Raw genomic sequence first — 26,131 nt, forward strand, 5'->3', positions numbered from 1 at the left:
TATATATACACATACACACACACACACACACACACTATTAATTTTAATATGTCAGGTGTTATGTGTAGTCAACATCAGGAATTAATGCCATGATTACATTCTATCATTTAAGAAATCAGGTGTCAGCAGACTTACTCAAACTTGATATAAATTCTCAAAATAGGTGGCTGGGAGGAACCTTTGGTCTAATCCAGATCTCTCATTTTTTAAAAAAGAGAAAACAGGAATAAAGGTGAACTTGCTAAAATTAATTGTTTGAGGTCCAGTAAGTACTTCCAAAAATATAATCAGGGGTTTAAAGGGTCAGAATAACATGAACATATTACTTCTTGAGATATATATTACAAACTGTAAAAACGTTAAGTAATCAATAAATGTATATATAAATAATTAAGCAGCATTTATATAAAGGATACAGAGTTGAAATCCATCTCTCTAAAAGGTGCTCTGTCTTTTTTACAATTATAATATGTTAAGTGATTAAGATAAACAAAGTGTCCTATGAAAGACCTAAGAGGTGCACTTGGCCATTTGTAAAAGATAATCAGCAATCTTTCCAAGAACTCAGCAAATTGGAGTTTTATACAGTTCTGTATTCTGTGAAAGAATAAATATGAGATAATATGGCAACAGATCACAGGGTTAAAATAAAAACTGTTGAGATATAGAACTGGCAGTGGACCTTTATGCTATTTTAAGAAATTCAGATTTTATACTGAAAACTATGGGTTGCCATTATGTGATTTTAAGAAAGAAAGAAAGAAACGTAACCTGATTGGTAAATTTTTTAGGTTTTTCTGTGATGAGCGAGAAAAATAATTTCAATGAAAAGGAGGTTCCATCTATAATGAAGTACACCAGGTTGCAAGATATAAGCACAAAATGATTAAAACCTGAGCTAAAGAGATAGCAGTAAGGCTGAAGAAAAATCTTAGATTCCAGAAATATTATATGAGTAGAATCAAAAAATACTTTATTAATTGGATGTTTAGGGGAAGATGGAAAGATTGAGTCAGGTTTCTGGCTTAGGAAATCTTAGGATATCCAAGAAAAGAACTAAGTTTGAGAGGAAAGAGGATATGTTTTGACTTATTTAGTTCGTCATTATATATCTGTCTCAGATAACCAAATATCCAGTAAGTGATTGGATAAGTCAGCCTGGAACTCAGAAAAAGATAATTGTATCTTTTGATTGATATTGGGGTTTGTCATTATGTGAGGTAATTAAGGCCATGCTAATACATGCAATTACCTAAAAAATGATTTTAAAACAATCTTCATTGTTGAAAGTATTACATATGCCCCCCCCCCCCCCCCCATTTAGCCTTTTGGCAAAGTCACAAACAAGTCTTAACCCTATATCAGCTCCCCACATCTCATCTCACCCTTTTTTTTTTTTTTGCTTGTTGAAAGCAATGTCATACATGTTTTACTTTTTTCCTCACAAGAACATAAAAATTATGAAGGGGGAACTTAACAGGAAATTTAAAAAATGTAACACAATTTTTCCTTTTAGTAGTCCTTGGGTAGTTGTTCCATGCTCCCCGCAGCTGGCCCTCCCCCGATTGCCCCCCCAACCTTGATTGGGGGTGGGGCCTGCCAGCCAACCTCCCATGTCCCCTCACCCTGGCTGGCCCAGCCCAATTGGCCCAGATCAGGATGGGCCAGCCGGACCCCACCTGTGCACGAATTTGTGCACCTGCCTCTAGTGAGGTAATAATAGTGGACTGAAACTGTTGCCCTGGGGAAGGCCCATCCTAGAAACAGAGGATTAATATATTATTTTTTTAAGTTTAATTAAGTGCAAGAATTTTGCCTAATTTTTATAGTGACTTTCTCTAAAGGAGGAGTTCTTTCATTGTATTTTTTAAAATACATCTTATTGATTTTTTACAGAGAGGAAGGGAGAGGGATAGAGAGTTAGAAATATCGATGAGAGAGAAACATCGATCAGCTGCCTCCTGCACACCCCCTACTGGGGATGTGCCTGCAACCAAGGTACATGCCCTTGACTGGAATCGAACCCAGGACCCTTCAGTCCATAGGCTGACGCTCTATCCACTGAGCCAAACCGATCAGGGCCTTTCATTGTATTTTTTGAAATTCTAGAATTATAGAGTTATGTCTCAAGAGATTTATTTTTAAAAAGCATGATTAATGGATGACATGTGATATGTGATTTTTCCCATCAGTTACTAGTTTTATATCTCAGATAGCTTCAGAGAGTTTGAAGCCTGAGGCATAAAAAATATAAAATTGATCCTTTTGTTCGAAAGTGTTAGAAGAAAAACTATTATAAATTATTCTACCAACATATGTTGGCACCATTTGCATTTTCAGCTGAAATCAGATAGTAAAATCTTTTTGCTTTGATTGGAGGAAATGGGAAACATATGGTTGTAATGTTCATTTTAGTTGGATAATATCTGAGTAGTTTTAAATTATTTAAATGTGCAATTGAATTTATATTTGAACTATACTGTCTGTAATATACCATATATAAAGATATATGTATGTAAAGTTTTACTATTAAAAAGGTATGATTGATGAAACATAATTCAATTTTTGTCAGATATAGTAATCTTTCACAATGTTTCTAGTACCAGAAATCTTTTAGTTCATACATAGTTTGACTTAAGCATAAATTTATTTATTACAAAAAATCATCTCATAGTGAATGGATGCTAGGCCAAAGGCTTAAAGGATAAAGAGTGCCTATCTTCCTGGCCCAATCACAATAATCTCTCCCACCTAATATCTTTGCTTTTATTTAGATTTACCACTCATGCACACATATTCCTAAATATTATAATTTCTTTGTGCTTCTGCTTGCATTTTATATAAATTGAATCACATTGTATGTAATCTTTTGTGCTTTCTTCTTTTGCTCAACACTGAGATTCATCCATGTCATTGTCAATAGCTAAGTTTCTTTCTTCTTCTTTTATTTTGGCCATAAAATACCTCATTGTGTCACAAATTATTGAGAACTACCACTGATGGACATTCAGCTTATTTCCATTTGCAGTTATTATGAAAAATTATGTTATAAAATTCTTATATAGCATCCTGTGTAAGAGTTTCTCTAAGGTATATACTAAAGAAAGGAATTTCTGGTTTTTTAAGTAATGTGTATTTTCAACTTTTCTGAATGAAATCACTGTTTTCTAAGGTAGTTATGCTAATTTATACTACCAACTTGGGTATATTTATTTTAAAGAGAGATATTTAAATATTAACTCTTTAATCTATCTGAAATTTATATTGGTATAAATTTTTATTTATTTATATATGGGATGACTTACAGTTACAGCCCAATTTATGGGAAAACCTATCCCCCTCCCCTCCAGTTTGAATTGTCTCATTTATCATATACTAACGTTTCATATGCCAAGACACACACATGCACATACATAAGCCTCTTTTTTTTCTGAATTTTTGTTTCCTTGATCTATTTATCTGTTTGTTTGTTTTTTGCTGGCACAATACTTGAGTGGCAGGGGTTAGGGAGGGTGGTGGCACAACACTTTTCAAGTGCTGAAAAAAAGAACTGTTACCAAAAAGTGTATGTCTAGTGAAATTATTCTTTAGGATTGAATGGGAAATAAGGACATACTCAGACCAAAGAAAACTGAAAGAATTTGTCACTAGAAAACCTACCCTGAAAGAATGGCTAAATGAATTTTCTAGAGGAAGGAAATAACTTCAAAAAAGAAAGAAGAACAGAATAGGTAAATATAGTAGACTATCTTTTAAAAATGATTTTCTTAAGTCACATTTGAAAGTTGAAACAAAAATTATAATACCATATAATGTGGTATATTATATACTATATGGAGTAAATAATAAAGTCATATTTAAAATATGGGAGGGTAAAGGTGCCTAAATGAAAGCAAAGTTTCTGTATTTCACTTGAAATGATAAAATGTCAATATCAGTAGACTGTGATAAATTTCATCTATATATTGTAATACTCAGAGCAACCACTAAAAGAAGTATACAAAACAATATACACAAAAATATTATAAAATAAGATGAAATATTGAAAAAATTTTTAAGTAGTTCACAATAAGGTATGAAGAAACAGGAATGAGAAACAGAAGACATAAACAGATTTAAGTCCTACCATATCAGTAATTGCCTTAAATATAAATAATCTAAATAGACAATTAAAAGACAAAATGATATAATGGATTTTTAGAAATGATCCAACATATGCTATTCTCAAAAAATGATTTCAAAAACAATGACACAGCCCTAACCGGTTTGGCTCAGTGGATAGAGTGTTGGCCTATAGACTGAAGGGTCCCAGGTTTGATTCTGGTCAAGGGCATGTACCTTGGTTGCGGGCACATCCCCAGTAGAGGGTGTGCAGGAGGCACTGATCGATGTTTCTCTCTCATTGATGTTTCTAACTCTCTATCCCTCTCCCTTCCTCTCTGTAAAAAAATCAATCTCAAAACAATGACACAGGTAGGTTGAAAGTAAAAGGATAGAAAACGATATAACATGAAAATATCAATTTTTAGAGAAAAAGAAAATTCTCAGGTCAATAACCCATGTTTCTTCTTCAAGAAGTTAAAGAAGAGGAGCCAGATATAGTCAAAACCAGAAGACAGAAAATACTTAAAAATTGGAATAAATGAAATTGAAAATAGGAACACGGTAGGGGAAAATCCATGAAATAAAAAGCTGGTTCTTTTAAAAACTCAATAACATCGATAAACATCTTACTAGACTAACAAATTTAAAGAAAAAAGACACAATCATCAATATCAGGATTGAACAAACAACATTACTATAGATTTTCCAACCATTAAAAGGATAATTAGAGAATACTATGTAAAACTTTATATCCATAACTTAAATTACTTAGAAAAAATTGAACGATTCCTAAAACCTCACAAATTACAAAAAATAACCAAAAAGACATAGACAATCTATATAGTCTTATAGCCTGAAATACCACCTTTAAAAAAATATCCAGGCCCAGATGGTTTTACTGGAGAATTGTTCTGAATGAGGGTAACCTGGGTCCATCATCACAATAGTATGGGAATACCATACTGTGATGAGGATTTAGTAACCATAATTCCTTCACAGAATACCAAGGATTTGCTTCTAATGAGATGGAATCTCACAGGAGCAAGTTCAGAACTTGGCAGAATATTTAGCACATACTAAATACCGAATAAATGGGTGCTTTTCTTATTTTCAATATTATTTATGTCACAGTTACACTAAGTATGGATAGTCTCCACAACCTTAATCACCTTAGACAACCCAAATAGAGTCAGAGTTCATGGTAATCTTTTTATCTCCAGCTCTGAAAGGCTAATAATTGAAATGTCATATTTTTTTATTTATTGATTTGAGAGAGAGGAGAGGTAAACAGACAGAGAGATAGACAGACATTGATTTGCAGTTCCACTCATTTATGCATTATTGTTTGATTCTTGTATGTGCCCTGGCTGGAAATCGAACTCGCAACATTGATATGTGGGGACAATGCTCTAACCAACTGAGCTACCTGGCTAGGACGAAATGTCATATTTTAAAAGAAAGACAAATGGGAAAACAGAGTAATTTATAGAGCTAAATGGATTTAAGAGATATGTCTTTTGACCTTTTTATCCTATTTTTCCCTAAAGACCTTCTCTGAGCTTAAGAGCCAGATTTCATGCATATTTGTACTCTTCAGTGATCCTATGTAATAAAAGCCTAATATGCTAAGTGTCCGGTTGGCCATTCAACCAATCAAAGCATAATATGCTAATGATATGCTAAGGTTGTTCAACTACTCGCTATGACATGCACTGACCACCAGGGGGCAGATGCTCTGATCAGTAGGTTAGCTTGCTACTGGGATTCGGCCTATCGGGACTGAGCGAGATGGGCCAGACATACCCTGGAGTCCTCTAATGGTCCCTCCCCAGCTGGCCAACCTCCCTCATCCCTCCCTGCCCCCAATCGTGCACTGGTGGGGTCCCTCAGTCTGGCCTGCACCCTCTCGCAATCTGAGCTGAGGGATCTTCCCCCCTCCCGAGTGCACGAATTTCATGCACTGGGCCTCTGGTTTTATATAATAGGTGACCTAAACAAATGGTGGGTGTTTCTACTAACATTATATATCCTTCTAAGACTGACTGGACCTCTGAAGAGGAATTTGGAATAAATAATTAAAACCATATAATAGGAAATAAAACACATTATCTCAAGATGATTCTAATAGGAATCCTTAAGAGATGCAGTTTCAGGCTTTCTCCAATCAATCAAGTATCTGCTACCTAGGAAAAGCGAATGGATGAAATATGGAGAACAAACAAACAAAAACCTCTCATCAAAATTCCTGTGCTAAGTGAAATAAGCCAGGCAGTGAAAGAAAAATACCACATGATCTCACTCATTTATGGATAATAAAGAATATTATAACCTGATGAACAAAAAGATAGATACAGCGGCAGAGAAGCATCAAACAGACTGTCAAATTACAGCAGGAAGGCTGGGGAGTGTTGGGGAGGGCGGGCGGTAAGAGATCAACCAAAGGACTTGTATGCATGCATATAAGCATAACCAGTGGACACAAGATACTGCAGGATTTTACATTACATAATTAATGTAATAGAATTTAATCATTCACATTATTTAAAATATAAGTAGTATATACACTATTTGACATTTTTATTACTTGAGGTTTAAATGGATAGAATTAAACTGAAATTGGTCCATTGATTAAGTATCAGACCACTTAAATAAAAGAACAGCTCTATTTTCTTGGAAGTAGAAAGCCTAAAATGGCACCTTAGTGTTGACATTTTTTTGTGGGTGTGAGAGAATAACAAATAATAATTTAAAATGCAACAAAATCTTAGTTTTGAGATCTTCTCTGGGCAGGAGGTGTCTTAAGGAAATTTATACAGGATGTGTAAACTTATGACTAACAAAATATAAATAGCCAGAAAAAGAGGAGGAGGCAAAGGTGCTAAGAAAGTAATTTTATCTGTATTGTATAGTTGCATTACCAACCACCACATAACCTAGTGACTTAAAACAACAATGATTTATTATTTCTCACAAATCTGTGAGGTTGCTGGGTGTATCTTCTTCTGGTCTTACCTGGAAGTCACTCATGTGGCAGAAATAATTTGTCACCCCAGCTAGGGCTGGAGAATTTAGGATGACCTCACTTAAATGTCTGGGACATTTGGTGCTGTCTGTTCTGCTACACCTTTCTCTCCACATGGTCTTTCATCATTCCATTATTTAGCTTGGTCTGGCTTTCATGGTGAAAGAAGATTACCAAAATAGTGAAGGCAGGACTGTGAAGCCTTTTGAGACCTGGGATTCAGAACACACACACCATGATTTCTGCCTCATTCTATTGGTCAAAGTCACAAGTCCTGCCAAGATGCAAATGTTATGGAAATAGACTCCACCTCTCGACAGAAGAAATAAAGACTACATGGTCATATTTAATCTACCACAGTAGTATATGCAAAATTGTAGAGGACAGAAATTTTTTCTGAGCTGGCTGAAAATGAGGGAAAATGAAACACTAGGGTACTAAATATCAGAATGAACAAATAACAGAAAATTAAATTTTTTAAAGTTTTTTTATTTTTTAATACATTATCAAAACACAAAAAAGAAGTAAAAAACGAAATGAATTTCAAATATAATTACCCAAAAATAACCATTATTAAGATTAGTTGTAAAACATACCAACGTCTTTCTATGCCTATATTATAGATAGAAGACTGGATGGATGCTTGAGTGAAAGACAGCTATACAAAATTAGAATAATTCCCTAAAGTTAATATTGAATAGCATTTTATTTCATTTAAACAGAAGAAAAAGAAAGGGAATAAAAGAGCATATTACAAGAGATGTAATGTACTAAACAGACATCTCTCTAAAGTTAAAATAGAGAAAATAATTGATAGGTTATAGTCATATTTGTAACTATCTTTTTAAACCTCAGGCAAAATTGGTTGAATCACTGCTCATGATAAGAATATGAGCAGTGTTAGTTTCTTCTATCTGTCCTCTGATTATCTTCAAATTTTGATAATAATATGATTATTAAAAAAACAAAAACCCAAAAACCTGAGTGAATAGTATCCAGTCCTCAAACTGAGCTTATTTCACAGACCATTACCTAGATGTTGGAAGAAAGATAAAGTCAACCTGGACTATATAAGATCTGGACAGATTTGGCACAGAGAAAATGGAGGAAGTAAGAAACCAGAGACAATATATCTTTGTTGGAATGTTTTGCTTTTCTCTCTGAGATTTTATTAAATGTCCAATACTAAAGTCTTTCTGTCTAGATAATAGTTTAATTCATTAGTATTTGGGGGGTATCATTAGGTTTCAGATTAGTGTCCCGTTTCAGTGTGCATTTGTCCCAGGAATCTCATATTGATCATAGAGTCAGCCCTTGTTTTATTTGTTTCACATAGCAGTTGCTTACGATTAAAAAGAGGAGTCTCTCAGAGTTTGCATCTCTTTTTTTAATTTTTAAATCTTTATTGTTGAGAGTATTACATATGTCCCCCTTTTCCCCCTACTACCCCCCTCCTCCCAATTCCTGCCCCTCCTCAGGCCTTCACCACTCTATTATCTGAGTCCAGAGGTAATGCAGATCCTATATAATAAAAGGCTAATATGCAAATAGACCAAACGGCGGAACAACCCAACAACCGGTCGCTATGATGTGCGCTGACCACCAGGGGGTGCGCACGGAACATGGCGGGCATCGGCAGCAGGCAGCAGAGTGTGGAACATGGTGGGCATCGACTGCGGCGGGATGGTGGAGCAGGTGAGCGGGGGTGCCAGACCAAGGTGAGGCGCCGGTTGCTGTCATCAGGTCGAGCCTCTGGTCGTTATTGAAAATTCTTTGTTCCCACGTGCCGTGGTCCTGCCCGGTACTTGCACCTGCTGCTGGCGCTGGCCCTGCTTGCATCCGCTGCCGGCGCCTGGTGCCAGCCCCGATTGCTCAGCGCCATCAGCAGGTGCGAGCGGCAGCTGCTGACCCCAGTTGCCCCTGTGGGCTTCTCCACCTCCCCCTGCTCCTGAGGGGTGATTGGGTTAGCAGCCACTGCTCGCACCCGCTGATGGCACCAGCCCCGCTCGCACCCATTGCTGGTGCCAGCCCCAATTGCTCCATGCCATCAGCAGGTGCAAGCGGGACCGGCGCTGTCAGCACGTGGGAGTGGCGGCGGAGGGAATGGGGCTGCTGTCAGATAGGTGACCAGGGGCCATGGTGGGAGGAGCCAGGTGGGGGCACGGAGAATGGGCCAAGACCCACCCCTGTGCCCACTGCAGACTCGCAGCCCACAGTTCCTTTCGAGGTGCATGAATTCGTGCACTGGGCCCCTAGTATGCATATAAGATCTTTGGTTAATCTCTTCCTGTTCACACCCCCACCTCCCTTCCCTCTGAGCTTCGTCAATCTGTTCCATGTTTCCATGACTCTGGTTATATTTTATTCATCAGTTCATTTTGTTCATTAGATTCCTTGTTCATTTATTTTGATTTTTAGATTCAGTTGTATTTATTGCCATTTTATTGTTCATATTTTTTATCTTTTTTTCTTCTTCTTTTCTCCTTTCTCTTCTTAAAGAATACCCTTCAACATTTCATGTAATACTGGTTTGATGGCGATGAACTCCTTTACCTTCTTCTTACCTGTGAAGCTCTTAACCCGACCTTCAATTCGAAATGATAGCTTTGCTGAGTAGAGTAATCTTGGTTGTAGGTCCTTGCTATGCATCACTTTGAATATTTCTTGCCACTCCCTTCTAGCCTGCAAAGCTTCTGTTGAGAAATCAGTTGACAGTCATGTGGGTACTTCCTTGTAGCTAACTGCTTTTCTCTTGCTGCTTATAAGATTCTCTCATTGTCTCTCACTCTTGGCATTTTCATTTTGTTGTGTCTTGGTGTGGCTCTATTTGGGTTTCTCTTGATTGGGACTCTGCGCTTCCTGGGCTTGTAAAATCTATTTCTTTCATCAGGTAGGGGAAGTTTTCTGCCATTATTTCTTCAAATAAGTTTTCAATATCCTGCTCTCTCTCTTTTTCTTCTGGCACCCCCAAAATGCAAATGTTGGTACTCATTTGTCCCAGAGGCTTCTTACACTATCTTCATATTTTGGATTCTTTTTTTTTCTCTTCTGATTGGGGTGTTTTTTGCTTCCTCATGTTCCAAATCATTGATTTGATTCTTGGAATCCCCTACTGTACTGTTGAATCCCAGTAAAAATTAGTCTTTATTTCAGTTAGTGTATGCTTAATTTCTGACTGTTCCTTTTTCATGTCTTTGAAATTCTCACTAAGTCCCTTGAAGCTCTCATTAAGATCCTTGAGCAACCTTATAACCATTGTTTTGAACTCTGTATCCCATAGTTTGCTTGCTTCCATTTCATTTAGTTTGTTTTCTGGAGATTTCTTCTGTTCTTTCATTTGTGACATATTATTTTGTCTCCCGTTTTGGCTGCTTCCCTGTGTTTGTTTTTATATATAAGGTAGAGATGCTGTGTCTCCTGGAATTGGTAGAGTGGCCTGATGTATTAGGTGTCCTATAGAGCCCAGTGGCTCAGCCTCCCCAGTCACCTGAACTAGACACTCTACGTGCACCCCTGTGTTGGCTGTGTGCACAGTCTTGTTGTAGTTGAGCCTTGATTGCTGTTGGTGTCACTAGGAGGAGTTGACCTCTAGGCCAATTAGGTGTGAGGACTAGCTATGACTATAGTGGAAGAGCTGCTGTGCAGGAGACACCCATATGGAGCAGGACTTGCTTCAGTGAGTCTTTGGTTTTCACTGGAGTCTGTCCCTTGAATGTGTTGCTTGTGGGTACACTGGCTCTGGGGCCTCCTGGGAGGTGCAAAGTCAGCACTGCCTGAGGCCACCTGGCAGGTGCTACAGAGTGATCTATAGATGGCTGCTACTTGTATTGGGCATGGAAGTGCCCAGGTGAGGCCAAGCTGTGAGGCAAGGCAGGCTGGTTGTAGTGTCAGGTCTTGGGCCACTTAGGTATGGGGCATGCTGATGCCAGCTGCTGCTTGAGAGATTTTAGGAAAGTCTGAAGTCTTAGCCAGGACAGGACATTCATATGGAAAAGCCACTGAAAACAGCTTGGGTGGGGCTGCAAATTGGATGGGTTGGGGTCTCACGGAATTACCAGGACAGAGTGAACAGTGTGAACCAAGTTGATGGAAACTCAGATATGACTGTCAGTCAGTTCTGCATTAGGGGAGATCCCAGCACAAGCATATGACTTCTGTCAGCACTCCCTTCTAGGAGAAAGCTGCCCCTGAGTTCCTGCCCCACTACCAGACAATCCATTATCTCCTCGTATGTGCCTGGTTCCCCCAATACCTCCACAGAGTGCTGGAGCTCAGAGGGATTAGGATCTTGTAAGTTCGTGTGCCTGCCCTTTAAGAGAAACTACCTGGGTTTCCAGCAGCCGCTGTGTCAGTCAGCCATAATCTCCACTGGTGTTTACAGCCTGGAGTTATGAGGACTTCTCTTCTCAGCTCTGGAACCCTGGGCTGGGGTGTCTGGTATGAGGGTGGGCCCCTTGCTTCTCATGGGAGGCCTCCACAGCAGAGATCCCTCCCGATTAAAACAAATGCCACACATGGTTGTCATACCAGCCTATTCCACGCCTCTGCCCCTCCTACCAGTCTCAATGTACTTCCTTCTTTACTTCTCTAGTCGTTGGACTTACATTCAGCCAGATTACAGGTGGTTCTTAATGATGGTTGTTCTGTATTTTAGTTGTAATTTTGATGTGGTTGTGGGAGGTGACTATTACCAGCATTTACCTATGCTGCTATCTTGGTTCTCTTAGTTTGCATCGCTCTTGATTTGAAAGTATTAGTGAGAATTTTTAGGATTTTGAAAATTTACCATATAACTTCTTTGGGAGCCAAAGCAGCATTAGGAGCCTCACTATGCTGCACTATATTTCTCAAAGATCCTTCATTTCTGTCCTTGACTATCTAACTTTGAAATCTTCTTATTTAATTGTTGCTAGTGGATATCTAAATTGTTTTCCTCTAATTTTTAAATTTTTTTCATTCTAGTTAGATGATGAGAGGGGGAAATTCTGTGATTACAACTTCTTTCTACTATGCTAACATGGAAGCTCCAGGCAATAAATTTATAAAGAAATACATCCAACATAAGGGAAAATTAATCATTAAAATAAAAAATGCCTTCAGCCTCATTTTCGCAATAGATGCAGAGCAATTGTTCATAACGGTGGCTCATGTAGAATTCTCAATGACATACTATCTGGTAGAGGCAGCCAGATATTAAGATATATCTCAGAATGAAAGGTATCTTATAGGTGCTGAAATAAATAGTATGTTAAGATAAATTGCTTTCAGGTTACCTAATGCCATAGAAAAATAGATTCATTATCTTCATGTTATATAGAAAGCATAATTTTTTAAAATATATTTTATTTATTTTTTACAGAGAGGAAGGGAGAGGGATAGTTAGAAACATCGATGAGAGAGAAACATCGATCAGCTGCCTCCTGCACAGCCCTTACTGGGGATGTGCTCACAACCAAGGTACATGCCCTTGACTGGAATCAAACCCGGGACCCTTCAGTCCACAGGCTAATGCTCTATCCATTGAGCCAAACCACTTAGGGCAGAAAGCATAATTAGTCCAGTTTAATGTGTAAATATATTATCTTGAAGAGTCTTTCTAAAAATGCAGATTCTGATTCATTATGTTTGGGATGGGACCTGAGAGTCTGTATTTCTTTTTTTATTTTATGGTTATTCTGAATTTCATCTATTTATCTGTAGAAATGATGCCATTTGAATAATTCTGGGATACTCTTTATATTCAAGATTTAGTTCTATTTTTATTAGCACAAGTATGGTAATATTTCTTTTTTTTAATTCTTTATTATTTAAAGTATTACATGAGTCTCATTTTTCCCCCATTGACCTCTCCCTTGCCACCCTAACCCCCAAGCACAAGCCGTCACCCCCCTGGTGTCTGTGTCAATTTGTTTTACTCATGCATGCATACAAGTCCTTTGGTTGATCTCTTACTCCCTCACCCCCCTGCCTTCCCTCATAGGTTGTACAGTCTGTTTGATGCTTCTGTGTTTCTGGTTCTATCTTTGTTCATCAGCTTATGTTGTTCATTTTATTCCACAAATGAGTGACATCATGTGATATTTATCTTTCTCTGACTGGCTTATTTCACTTAGCATAATGCACTCTAGTTCCATCAATGCTGTTACAAATGGTAAAAGTTCCTTCTTTTTTACAGCAGCGTAGAATTCCATTGTGTAGATGTACCAACCCACTCATCTGCTGATGGGCACTTAAGGCTGTTTCCAAATCTTAGCTATTGTAAATTGTGCTGCTATGAACATAGGGTGCATATGTCCTTTCTGATTGGTATTTCTAGTTTCTTGGGATATAGTCCTAGAAGTGGGATTACTGGGTCAAATGGTCAAATGAATTTTAACTTTTTGAGGAAACACCATACTGTTCTTCACAGTGGCTGCGCCAGTCTGCATTCCTACCAGCAGACCAGCAGGGCACCTTTTTCTCCACATCTTCTCCAGCACTTGTCATTTGTTGATTTGTTGATGAACGCCATTCTGACAGATGTGAGATGGTACCTCATTGTTGTTTTGATTTGCATCTCTTTGCTGATTAGTAACTTTGAGCATGTTTTCATATGTCTCTTGGCCATCAAAAAAAAATTACTAGACTTAATAAATGAATTCGGAAATGTAGCAGGATACAAAATTAATGCCAAGAAATCTATGGCATTTCTATGCACCAATAGTGAACTTACAGAAAGAGAGACTAAAACAACAATCCCATTTACCATCGCACAAAAAAATTACTACCTAGGAATAAACTTAACTAAAGAGGTAAAAGACCTCTACTCAGAAAACTACAGGACGTTGAAAAATGAGATAGAGGAAGACATAAACAGATGGAAGAACATACCATGTTCTTGGATTGGTAGAATTAACATCATAAAAATGACCATACTACCCAAAGCAATCTATAATTTCAATGCACTTCCCATTAAAATACCAACGGCATATTTCAGAGATCTAGAAAGAACTCTCCAAAAATTGATCTGGAATAAAAAAAGACCCTGAATAGCTGCAGCGATCCTGAGAAAAAACAAAGTAGGTGGGATCTCAATACCAGATATCAAGCTGTATTACAAAGCCACTGTTCTCAAAACTGCCTTGTACTGGCACAAGAACAGACATATAGTTCAATGGAATAGAATAGAGAGCCCAGAAATTGACACAAACCAATATGCTCAATTAATATTTGACAAAGGAGGCAAGAACATACAATGGAGTCAAGATAGTCTCTTCAATAAATGGTTTTGGGAAAATTGGACAGATACATGCAAGAAAATCAAACTAGACAACCAACTTACACCATACACAAAAATAAACTCAAAATGGAAAAAGGACTTAAATGCATTGCAGGAAACCATAAAAATACTAGAAGAATCCAAAGGCAACAAAATCTCAGACATAAGCCAAAGCAATTTCTTCACCGATACAGATCCTAGGGCATTGGAAACTAAAGAGAAAATTGGAGGGATCACAATACCAGATATAAATTATACTACAAAGCCACTATTCTCAAAACTGCCTGGTACTGGCACAAGAACAGACATATAGACCAATGGAACAGAACAGAGAACCCAGAGATCACCCCAAGCTCAACTAATATTTGACAAAGGAGGCAAGAGCATACAATGGAGTCAAGAGAGTCTCTTCAATAAATGGTGTTGGGGAAATTGGACAGATACTTGCAAAAATATGAAACTAGACCACCAACTTACACCATACACAAAAATAAACTCAAAATGGATAAAGGACTTAAACGTAAGACGGGAAACCATAAAAATCTTAGAAGACTCCATAGGCAGCAAAATAGAGACATATATCATAGCAATATTTTTATTGATACAGCTCCTAGGGCAATGGAAACTAAAGAGAAAATAAACAAATAGGACTACATCAAAATAAAAAGCTTCTGCTCAGCAAAAGAAACCATCAACAAAACAACAAGAAAGCCTACTGCATGGGAGAACATATTTGCCAATGTTATCTCCGATAAGGGTTTAATCTCCAAAATTTACAGGAAACTCATACAACTTAACAAAAGGAAGATAAACAATCCAATAAAAAAAAAAGGGCAAAGGACCTAAATAGACACTTTGAAAACAGACATAGAGATTCTGTATTTCTAACAAGTTCCCTGATTATACAATGTCATTGGTCTGTAGGTAATACTTTTAGTATCAAAGGTCTAAGACAGCTGTGGACCCAAAGCTCCTCTTCTTGACTTTAGACAAAGGACTGTGCCTTATTCATCTTTATTTCCTGTTATCTAATAAAGTACCTGAGTGAAAGAATGCCCAGAAATATTTTCTTGTTAAATAATTATATGACTACTTAAACAATCCTTAATCCTTTGAGCTCAAGATATCAAATATTATTTATTTTTTAAATTTTTATTTTTTACTGAATTCTTTCAGGTGACATTGGTTAACAAAATTATATAGGTTTTAGGTGTACAATTCTTTAATACATCATCTATACATTGTATTGTGTATTCACCACCCCAAGTCAAGTCTCCTTCCATCACCATTTATCTCCCATTTACCCTCTTGTGGAGGAAGGTTGCATGGCTGGGTGAAAAGGTAAAGGGATTAAGAAAAAAAAGCAAAAAAGGCAGCAACAACTCTTAAACACAGAAAACAGTATCAAATATTATGTAAATGAAAGAAGTCTTTACAGTAGGTGTTACCAGTTATTCATCCTGAGAATAGAAAAACAAGTAGTATTTCTAAGGTGCCACTAAACTTAAGCTGTATGACAACCAGTTGAGTAAACTGAAATTCACTTTCAGGTAACTGAACTAATTTATCTCCTTAATAATTCTCAATTGCTTGGCTGCATTTAAATAAAATCTGGGAAGCTTTTAAAAATTCTAATGCCCAGGTTGTACCATGTACAATTCTTTAATACATCATCTATACATTGTATTGTGTGTTCACCACCCCAAGTCAAGTCTCCTTCCATCACCATTTATCTCCCATTTACCCTCTTGTGGAGGAAGGTTGCATGGCTGGGTGAAAAGGTAAAGGGATTAAGAAAAAAAAGCAAAAAAGGCAGCAACAACTCTTAAACACAGAAAACAGTATCAAATATTATGTAAATGAAAGAAGTCTTTACAGTAGGTGTTACCAGTTATTCATCCTGAGAATAGAAAAACAAGTAGTATTTCTAAGGTGCCACTAAACTTAAGCTGTATGACAACCAGTTGAGTAAACTGAAATTCACTTTCAGGTAACTGAACTAATTTATCTCCTTAATAATTCTCAATTGCTTGGCTGCATTTAAATAAAATCTGGGAAGCTTTTAAAAATTCTAATGCCCAGGTTGTACCAAAGATGGGAACCACTGATGCTGGTTCAAGCTCCCTAGATAATTCTAGTATATAATGAAGGTGAGAACCATTACTTGACTATGAGCTCTTTGAAACCAGGATCAATCTTTCATTTATTTCTTTAACTTTTAACACCTAATACATGGTATAGATACTCAGTAAATGTTTACTTAATCACTGGATGAATTATGTTATAAGAGAGTATTGCCTGTTACCAAACAGTAGAACTCTTTAGTATAAAAGGACTATTTTAACTATATTAGTAGCATTTTGAATTTAGGAAAGTTTGAATGCCCTTTTGGTATTGACAATACTGAAATTTGGTATTTGATATAGATTTTGTGTGTGCTTGGGATATTTTGTTGGTGTAACTTTGATATCATTTTTTATCAAGAGCTGATGTAAATGGAATGTGGTCAGAGATTAGGATGCTGTGGCATGGCACTCAAGTACTGATAGGGGAACTTTGGAATGTTAACAGGAAATTTAAAGTGTTCTGGGATCCATTAGTGGGAAAACAAGGTCAATTAATCTCATTTCTGAATTGTGACATCAACTTATTTTTGTGTGGACTAGAAATAATAACTACTTAGAATCATGAGTATTTATATTTTTTTACTTTAAATATAGAAGCACAAGTCAATGGAAATTTTAGGTTTGGTTTGTGAACCACCTTGTGATAACTTTTATTATAATGCTCATTGATTTTGTGTGTGAGCTTTCCTCAGAACAAAATTATAACTACATCAGGAATGGAAGTTTTTCAGTTGGGCTCTCAGTAGTCTATAATTTATATATTTTAAAAATAGTTTGTTGCCATTAATAAATAATAGGGGGGGAAATCCCCTTCATTTGGAGCTTTGGGCTCTCCATTCCTGTGATACATGATGAAATAAAAATATTCAGAGATAGGGAAAAAATCATTTTTAGACCCCAAATTTTCTTCTAACTAATTATCCTGCATTTTACGCTACTGATGAATTTGAGAACAGAGGATATTGTGTTTTACATCTAGGTATTAGCCTGCTACTTGTGTTTTACACCTCGTTATCAGCAATTAAATAATATAATTGTATTTTTACATTTTGGACTGAAATTATAAAAAAATAATGATATAATATGTATATAATAGTTGTTTTAAAATATAATTACAATGTAGAATGGATGAATAGAATTACCAATAGTGTAAGCTGACAATAGATCATAGTTCCTCTTCTTTACAAACTAGCTAGATAACTTTGAGTAAATTATTTAACCACTTTTGTACTTCACTTGTCCTATCTAGAAAATGAAGAGGCAAATCTCCTAAGGTCCCTACCAACTCCAAAATTTTATGGTGTATAATTCTGTAATTCTAGGCTTTATAAGTAGTGTGGAGAGGAAAAACTTTAAGCAATCATTTATTCCTACAACTTTCTTTTAAGGCAATCATGTAAAATGATAAAATGATAAAACTTCCCTAAACAACTTGAAACTTAGTAGAAAATATTGACATAATCACAGGTGGAAAGTAGGGAACATATATTGAGGATCCCACAGATCTAGTTTGAATCCTAGTTCTTTCTCCTTCTAGTTTGTGAGCCCATGATCAAATTAGTTTCTTGATCTCTCAGAATCCATTAAAGAAAAAAAAATGAATGAGTCTGTTTCTTTAAATATGAAATTGAAGTATGCATATTTACCTGGAAGGATTGGTGTGGTTTTTTAGTAATGAGATCATATAAATGACACATACGCAGTACTCAATTTTTTTAACCTGAATATATTTTGAATGGCTGTAAAGAACTTAGGTATGCCACGTGAATACATAACAAATATTAATTTATAAACTTTTATGATATTTCATTGAAAATAAATGTATTTCATTTAAAGAATTTCATCCTCATTTTCTGTGAGTAAAATAAACACTCAAAATGCAGTGTGTTTTGAGCAACAGTGAAATTGTTCTATGAATTATGCTTCAAAATTTTTATGTTGATAAGAATCTGTTTTTCATCACTATACATAATGTATTTGAGTACGTGTGTGTTTCAAGCAGACAAGCACATCCTTCTGCATGTGACATTATTACTGTTTTCTTTCAGGAAACCCTGATAGATTGGTGTGATGAAAAGGAACTTAATTTGATACTAACAACTGGAGGAACAGGGTTTGCACCACGAGATGTCACTCCAGAGGTGAGATAGAATATGCTTTTCTCAGATTCAAGGAGTAAACTATTCATGTTATTTTAAATATTTTTAATATTATTTTTGTAATTCTGCTAGGCAAAACAAGAGACTTGTGGTGCTAAGAATGAAAAACTTGCTGAGGAAGAATTATGTAAAAAATATTTCTTGACTTTTTTCTTTGGACTTAAACTAGAAATTATATAATATGAGGAAGATTGAGCTGGTCCAGAAGGTAAATCCTGCATTTCTTCAGTGGTCTGTGGTATCAGCTGAACTTCAGGCATGTTCCCAAAGGAGGTGATAACAGAACTCTGACTCAGCGTGGCATCTGGTGTGCTTTCTTAATATAATTCAAACTGTATCTGAATTCTGTTTTTTTGAGATACCCTTGTCACTGGTCTCAAAGCACAGTAGAATGGTTGTAATAGAATATTTATACCAATTTTATAGTTCTTTTGGTGAGAAAGGGTTGTATATTCCATAACTTTAAATGAATTTAATAAATCATAAGCAGAATTAATATCTAGGCTTTATGCCACAAAAATCACCTCAGCTTTGGCACAGAGAGAAAAAATAGGGAAAGAATGAAGAGTAGGCAGTGCTCATTGATACAGGGGGAAAAATCTTTTTTATGAGAAAGCCATAAACCAGGTGTCACTTTCAGAGTCTTAAGCAAATTTATATTACCACTTGTGACATTGTTTTCTTCCCAAAAAAAGTGTTTCTTGGCTGAATTTCAAGTTAATGTTAATTATGTCCTTCTATTTTTCAAATCAGTACACTATTGTATCTACTATCGTATTATCAGCAAGATGCTTTTTCTCTGCACCTATTAAATAATTCCTGTCCTGTTTTTCAAACTTTAGCCTGCACCACAAAGCAGATTGCTGGGCCCTACACACAGATTTTCTGATTCAGTAAAGTCTGCAATGGGTGCTGAGATTTTGTATTTTTAACAAGGCCCCAGGTGATGCTGATATCACTGGCCCATAGACCATACTTCTAGGCTTTGAGAACCACTGTTCCATATGAAAATACAAATTTTTAAACAAGTTGTAAAATAGTTTCTATTCTATGTAAATAAAAATCATGACACAGAAATTCTTTGAATAATAATATAAGTAGGCTTATAAATAAAATGGTCTTGCCTTAAATCAGAATAATGTAAAATTGAGAAATTAACTTCAACTGCCTAAAAAAGAAGCCAACCTTACATAATTTATTTAGACTCTGGGTCCTAAGGGAAATGGTTCTTTGACATGTTTTACATTTTTAAAAAAATTACATTTTTTAAAAAAATTGTGAGGCTAGCCCTAACCAGTTTGGCTCAGTGGCTAGAGTGTCGGCCTGCGGGCTAGAGTGTCGGCCTGCGGACTGAAGGGTCGCAGGTTCAATTCTGGTCAAGGGCATGCATGTACCTTGGTTGCAGGCACATCCCCACTAGGGGGTGTGCAGGAGGCAGCTGATCGATGTTTCTCTCCCATCAATGTTTCTAACTCTCTATCCCTTTCCCTTCCTATCTGTAAAAAAAATCAATAAAAGATACTTATAACATCATACAATTCTGAGGCTAACTTAAAAAGTACAATTGAGGGAAGCCATCTCCTTTAGAGATGTGTTTGTGTTTTGTTTTGCTTATAATAGGAGTGGGGAACCTTTCTTCTGCCAAGGGCCATTTGGATACTTATAACATCATTTGCAGGCCATACAAAATTATCAACTTAAAAATTAGCCTGCTATATTTGCTCAAGCACTTAATTAACTCACCCCTAATGCCTTGGCAGTGCCAAACCAAATGATTTCTCCGACCTTATACAGCCCAAGGGCCAGACATTCCCCACCCCTGGTTTATAAGAAAATTGCCTATCTATGTGAAGACATTGAGTTTTGGAGTTAGGTGTTGTGTAAGTGTTTGAAGGAAATGAAAATAGGTTTATATATCGCCATTTTTTGTGTGGTAGTTTGATATTTTCATGGTATTACTTATTTTTATATCAGAAAAGTATTAACAATTACCAGGAATTAATTTATAACCAGATAACAACATTATTTTCAATTGTGGGGAAATAATTTACATCACAAAGTTTAGTATTTTGTATACTGTGGAGCTTCAAAGCAATACCAAAATGCTAGGTTGAAAATTCAAACCTGTGAATTCTGGCTCTGCTATTTACTAGCAAGGTGACTATAGACTAGTCATTAAACTGCTCTGTGCTTAGGAAAATTAGGAATATAAAAGTACTCACCAGGGTACCTATGAGGATTCAATGAAAAGTATGCCAGTATTTTAGTACTTGCTATGTAAGGATTAACTTAAAAGGGGTAAATACTTTTTTATTAGTTGCTACATAACTACCAAGTGGGCAAATTTGATAGTAATTTTGTATAAACCTACCAAATGAATAAAAAGTCTTATACTAGATTTAAAGTATGTCCATGAAATCATCACAATCTTATTAAATTATTTTTAGTTTTGAAAAAGTAAGCTTCATATTTTACCTTTTCTATCTCCATAAAGATCAGAAATATTGAATTTCTACCATTCTATTATCGTAATATCCCCCATTCCTATTTTTGGGTACTGTTAGTTGACAAGAGTCTTCTCTCTTTCCATAAGCTTGTATGTTTCATTATATCAGAAATTGAGAAGTTCTTTATTCTTAAGTGAAGTTTTTCAGTTAGAGGTACTCTTATATTTTTATAGTCATATATGCCTATAGCAAAAAACCTAAAATTATATTATGGTTTTTAAAATATACATAAATATGTCTTCTCTGTTTTTGAAAACAGGTGACTTACTCATTGTGAATTTATGATCTTTAGTAGATACACTTTACTTCATATAATATTGTTTGATTATGTACAACGAAAGTCCATAGGACTGTTAAGCTTTTGAAAAATTAAATAAACATGAAAGCAATGTAGGTCCTCCCAAAAATAATTCTAATTTCCCATTTCCTCTATACCAGCGGTTCTCAACCTGTGGGTCGCGACCATTGGAAAACACATATAGCATATCAGATATTTACATTACGATTCATAACAGTAGCAAAATTACAGTTATGAAGTAGCAATGAAAATAATTTTATGGTTGGGGGTCACCACAACATGAGGAACTGTATTAAAGGGTCGCGACATTAGGAAGGTTGAGAACCACTGCATGATACTCTTAATAGTTGCAATTTTTATAATATTTAAAAATAACACTGAAATATTAGTTAGGAATCCAGAAATATAATTTTGGGCCTATAATAATACAATTATTTGTTTTTAACTTGTTTGTTTTACATAACTATGCCTAGAAAGAGAGGAGGAAACTATTTCTAGACCACATTTATCTATATACATCTAGTTGCAAATATTGTTAAGTAGATTCAGAAGTTATTGATAGAAAACACAAATATTAATGATAAAGGTTAAATAACATAAAACTTCTCCCTTCAGGGACTAATATTTTATAGCGAGTAATTTTCAATAATTACTTTGTTCTACAATCAGAACGGATGATTGTATGTGAGATGTGTGTGTTGTTAGAAAAAAGTAAAGGGTATAATAACAAATTGAATGAATGAAATAAAGCATTCTAAAGTTGTTATCAATAAGTATGAACCTTAGAGAAAATGAAAATTTAATAGATTTAGATTTCTTCTGAGGTATATTTAAAAAAAAAAAGGAATAGCAAGTTTAGAAAAGTGTATCTTATTTACATATTTTATAGAAAGAATGCAATCAATTGATATTTCTAAATTGTGAACTTGTTTCTACATGCCTTGCTGGCTCACTCCATGCCTCTAAACATGATATACTATCAAACCTAACATATAATAGCATAAACTCTTCAACTTTTTGGTTTTATTTTGATATGAAAAGCTTTATTTTAAAAAATAAATTACATTTTCTCTGATCTTATAAAAAGGATGGATAATCTGTTGTCGTTGGTGAAATGCTAGTCATTATAATATTCTATGGAACATAAGAATTCATTGATATACAGAATTATCTCTTTGTGTCCCAATTTATCTTTAAAATTACATATTTCCAAAATAGGTATTATTAGATAAAGAATTTTTTTATTATTTTTAGAAAATAGAAGTATAATTAAGGACATATAAGTGAGGTGAAGTGAAAGCTCTTTAGACATAAATTTAAGAAGAGAATAAAAGATTAAGAAGAATTAAAAGATCTATGTACTTACAAAGAAATGTTTAATATATTATGATAAATTAGAAAATATTAAGCTACTCAATATTTACAGGGTAAAAATAACTTTCATCACTTTTATAGTAATAGGCCACACCAAAATAAAGGGTTGAATACTAATGTATTGTTTTGATAATAAATTAAGAGTTAAGTAAAAGTCTACCATACACATTAGGTTCCATCCACTCATTCATTCATCAGATGAGTTTGGTATTTTTAATTCTTAATATGTATCCAGTGCAATACAGGTTACTAGAGTTAAAAAATGAATAAGGCAGGTCCCTATCCTCAAGAAATTCTTAATCTATCACAGGGGTTGGCAAATGTTGGCCTGTATGCCAAATCCAATCTGTCATCTTTTTTGTATGGCTTGTGAGCTAATGAATAGATTTTGCATTTTTAAATGAGTAGGGAGAAAATCACAAGGAGAATATTTTGTGACACATGAAAATTATTTGAAATCAAGTTTCAGCTTCCATAAATGAAATTTTATTTGAACACAGCCACACTAATTCATTTATATATTGCCTATAGCTACAAAAGCAGAGCTGAGTAGTTGTAACCAAACTGGTATAGCCTGCAAGGTCTAAAATATTTACCATCTTGCCCCTTTGCAGAAAAAGTTTGCCAACCCCTGTTCTGTTAGGTGATGGCAGTAAGTCATCTTTGATCATTTTTTTTTATTTTTAAAATTGATTTTCTTGATTTTTACCTTTGTTCTTTAGTAATCGCAAATGTTATTGGGCTTCATTTCTTAAATTTTTAATTTTAGAAGGAGCAAAAAAAGTAAAAAAGAACCCTTTTCTGCAATAAGGAAATGTATTGCCCCATTGTCTTAATAGACAATATAGCATAACAAAAATAAAAGATCCCTTATTCTATGGAAGATAAATGGTGATGGTCAGAAACTTGGGATGGTGAACACACAATACAGTGTACAGATGATGTGTTGTGGAATTGTGCACCTGAAACCTATGTAATTTTATTAACTGGTGTCACCCCAATAAATTCAATTTAAAAAATAAACTAATATATAAAATGTTTAACTTTTAAAATTGGTCCAATTAATTAATTTATAATACATTAAATAAAATCTCACTCTTAAAATATTTCAAACTGTTGTTCTTAGCAATTACTCCTAACGTGTCCTGATATAATTGTTCATAATGAAATAAACAAAAGGAAGAATAGCAAAAATTTCAGAAAACTATAAATTTGATGTAAGGGATATTCATTTAAAAGGCTCCTTATGGTTCATTATGTAAGTGAAGAGGCATCTGACAAAATGACCAGTGCTGAAGAGGGTAGAATGCTTAAAATTTGGTACAAAGTATGAATTTATAGGAAAAGATTATGAATTCCAGAAGGTATATTCTGTATATAGCCTATAATATTTATATTTCTTTGGAACAGATTACTATCTCAGCCTTTCTACAAATGTTTTTCCACTTAGGTTATTAGGAATTTTTTTTAAATCCCAGGAAATTTATTTATTTTATACAACATTTTATAATCAATTTGTTAAAACATATATTTTACAATTGTATGTGTGAGTGTACTATAAGTCAGGTATTTCATGCAGTCATTAACCATTTTTCTTCCTTATGTTATAATGCTTCAAAATCAAGAATTCTGTGTAAGTAAAAGGAAGGAGACATAATTGCCCTAACTTACTGACTATATGTTAATGATTCTCAATTGGTGACTCTTATGAACACTGGTGAAAATTTACACTTAACAACTTCACCTAAAAGTTAACATTCAACATTTTAGCAATCAGAAAAACTCTCCTACATTATAGCAGAGAAGCATAGCAAAAACACCATGTTGAATAATTTCTGTTTTTGAAATAATTTTTTCTTTCAATTTTATTTTGTACTAGAGGCCTGGTGCATGAAATTAGTGCACTCGGGGGACGAGGGGGGAGGTCCCTCAGCCCAGCCTGTGCCTTCTCGCAGTACAGGAGCCCTCGGGGGATGTCCGACTGTGACGAAGGTGGGAGAGGCTCCCGCCACCGCCGCTGCTGTTGCCAGCTGTGAGCCTGGCTTCTGACTGAGCGGCGCTCCTCCATGGGAGCGCACTGACCACCAGGGGCCAGCTCCTGTGTTGAGCGTCTGCCTCTTGGTGGTCAGTGTATGTCATAGGGACCGGTTGTTCCACCGTTCAATCGATTTGCATATTAGCCTTTTATTATATAGGACTAGGGGCCCAGTGCATGAAATTCGTGCATATGTGTGTGTGTGTGTGTGTCCCTCAGCCCAGCCCCTGCAGGCCTGGTTCCCCCCAGCTGCCCTCCCCTGCAGGCCTGGTTCCCCCCAACTGCCCTCCCTGCAGGTCTGGTCGCCCCCAACTGCCCTCCCCTGCAGGCCTGGTTCCCCCCAGCTGCCCTCCCCTGCAGGCCTGGTTCCCCCCAACTGCCCTCCCTGCAGGTCTGGTCGCCCCCAACTGCCCTCCCCTGCAGGCCTGGTTCCCCCCAGCTGCCCTCCCCTGCAGGCCTGGTTCCCCCCAACTGCCCTCCCTGCAGGTCTGGTCGCCCCCAACTGCCCTCCCCTGCAGGCCTGGTTCCCCCCAGCTGCCCTCCCCTGCAGGCCTGGTTCCCCCCAACTGCCCTCCCTGCAGGTCTGGTCGCCCCCAACTGCCCTCCCCTGCAGGCCTGGTTCCCCCCAGCTGCCCTCCCCTGCAGGCCTGGTTTCCCCCAACTGCCCTCCCCTACAGGCCTGGTCCCTCCCAACTGCCCTCCCCTGCCGGCCATCTTGTGTCCACATGGGGGCGGCCATCTTGTGTGTTCGAGTGATGGTCAATTTGCATATTAACTCTTTATTAGATAGGATTGGTTTCAGGTGTACAGCTTAGTGTTCCCCTCAATATTTCTACACCCAACTGGCACTATACTTAGTTATTACAATATTGAGGGGAAGGGACTGAGAAGCATAAATTGGCAGTTACAGAATAGTCACAGGAAAGTAAGTAAAACATAGAAAATACAGTCAGAAACATTTTTGAAATAATTTGACCTCTAACATAGGTCATTTAAAATGTATAGTTGTTTTCAAGTATATATCAGAATTGGCTAGAAAACATGATTACTTCCCTAGCAAAATATTGTATACTGGTACTCTAGAACTCTATGAATATTTATTTTCTAGTTCTAGGATTGTTCTGACAAAAATAAAATACCTGTTACACATAGTAAAGCTAAAAATAACCATATTGGGCTAGGATTTTGAGTATCTTAAAATTGTTCTGTATCAATAGAATAACTCGACGATATGAAATTGATAACAGC

The 26,131-nt window shown here is 36.1% G+C and overlaps 1 protein-coding gene across 13 annotated transcripts in view; it reads left to right on the plus strand.

The window, feature by feature from the left end:
• GPHN (gephyrin) overlaps positions 1 to 26,131 on the plus strand; it is a 445,634-nt gene that overhangs the window by 172,096 nt on the left and 247,407 nt on the right. For 12 of the 13 annotated variants that reach the window (XM_005877905.2, XM_005877906.2, XM_014549124.1 and 9 more), the window contains exon 4: positions 18,559 to 18,651. The exons of the other annotated variant lie outside the window; for it this stretch is intronic. In XM_005877905.2, coding sequence (XP_005877967.1) covers positions 18,559 to 18,651 — 93 coding nt within the window. The remainder of the gene's footprint in view (positions 1 to 18,558; positions 18,652 to 26,131) is intronic. 13 annotated transcript variants of the gene reach the window in all.

Source organism: Myotis brandtii, unplaced genomic scaffold (assembly GCF_000412655.1).
Source record: "Myotis brandtii unplaced genomic scaffold, ASM41265v1 scaffold536, whole genome shotgun sequence".
NCBI classification, from domain to species: Eukaryota; Metazoa; Chordata; class Mammalia; order Chiroptera; family Vespertilionidae; genus Myotis; species Myotis brandtii.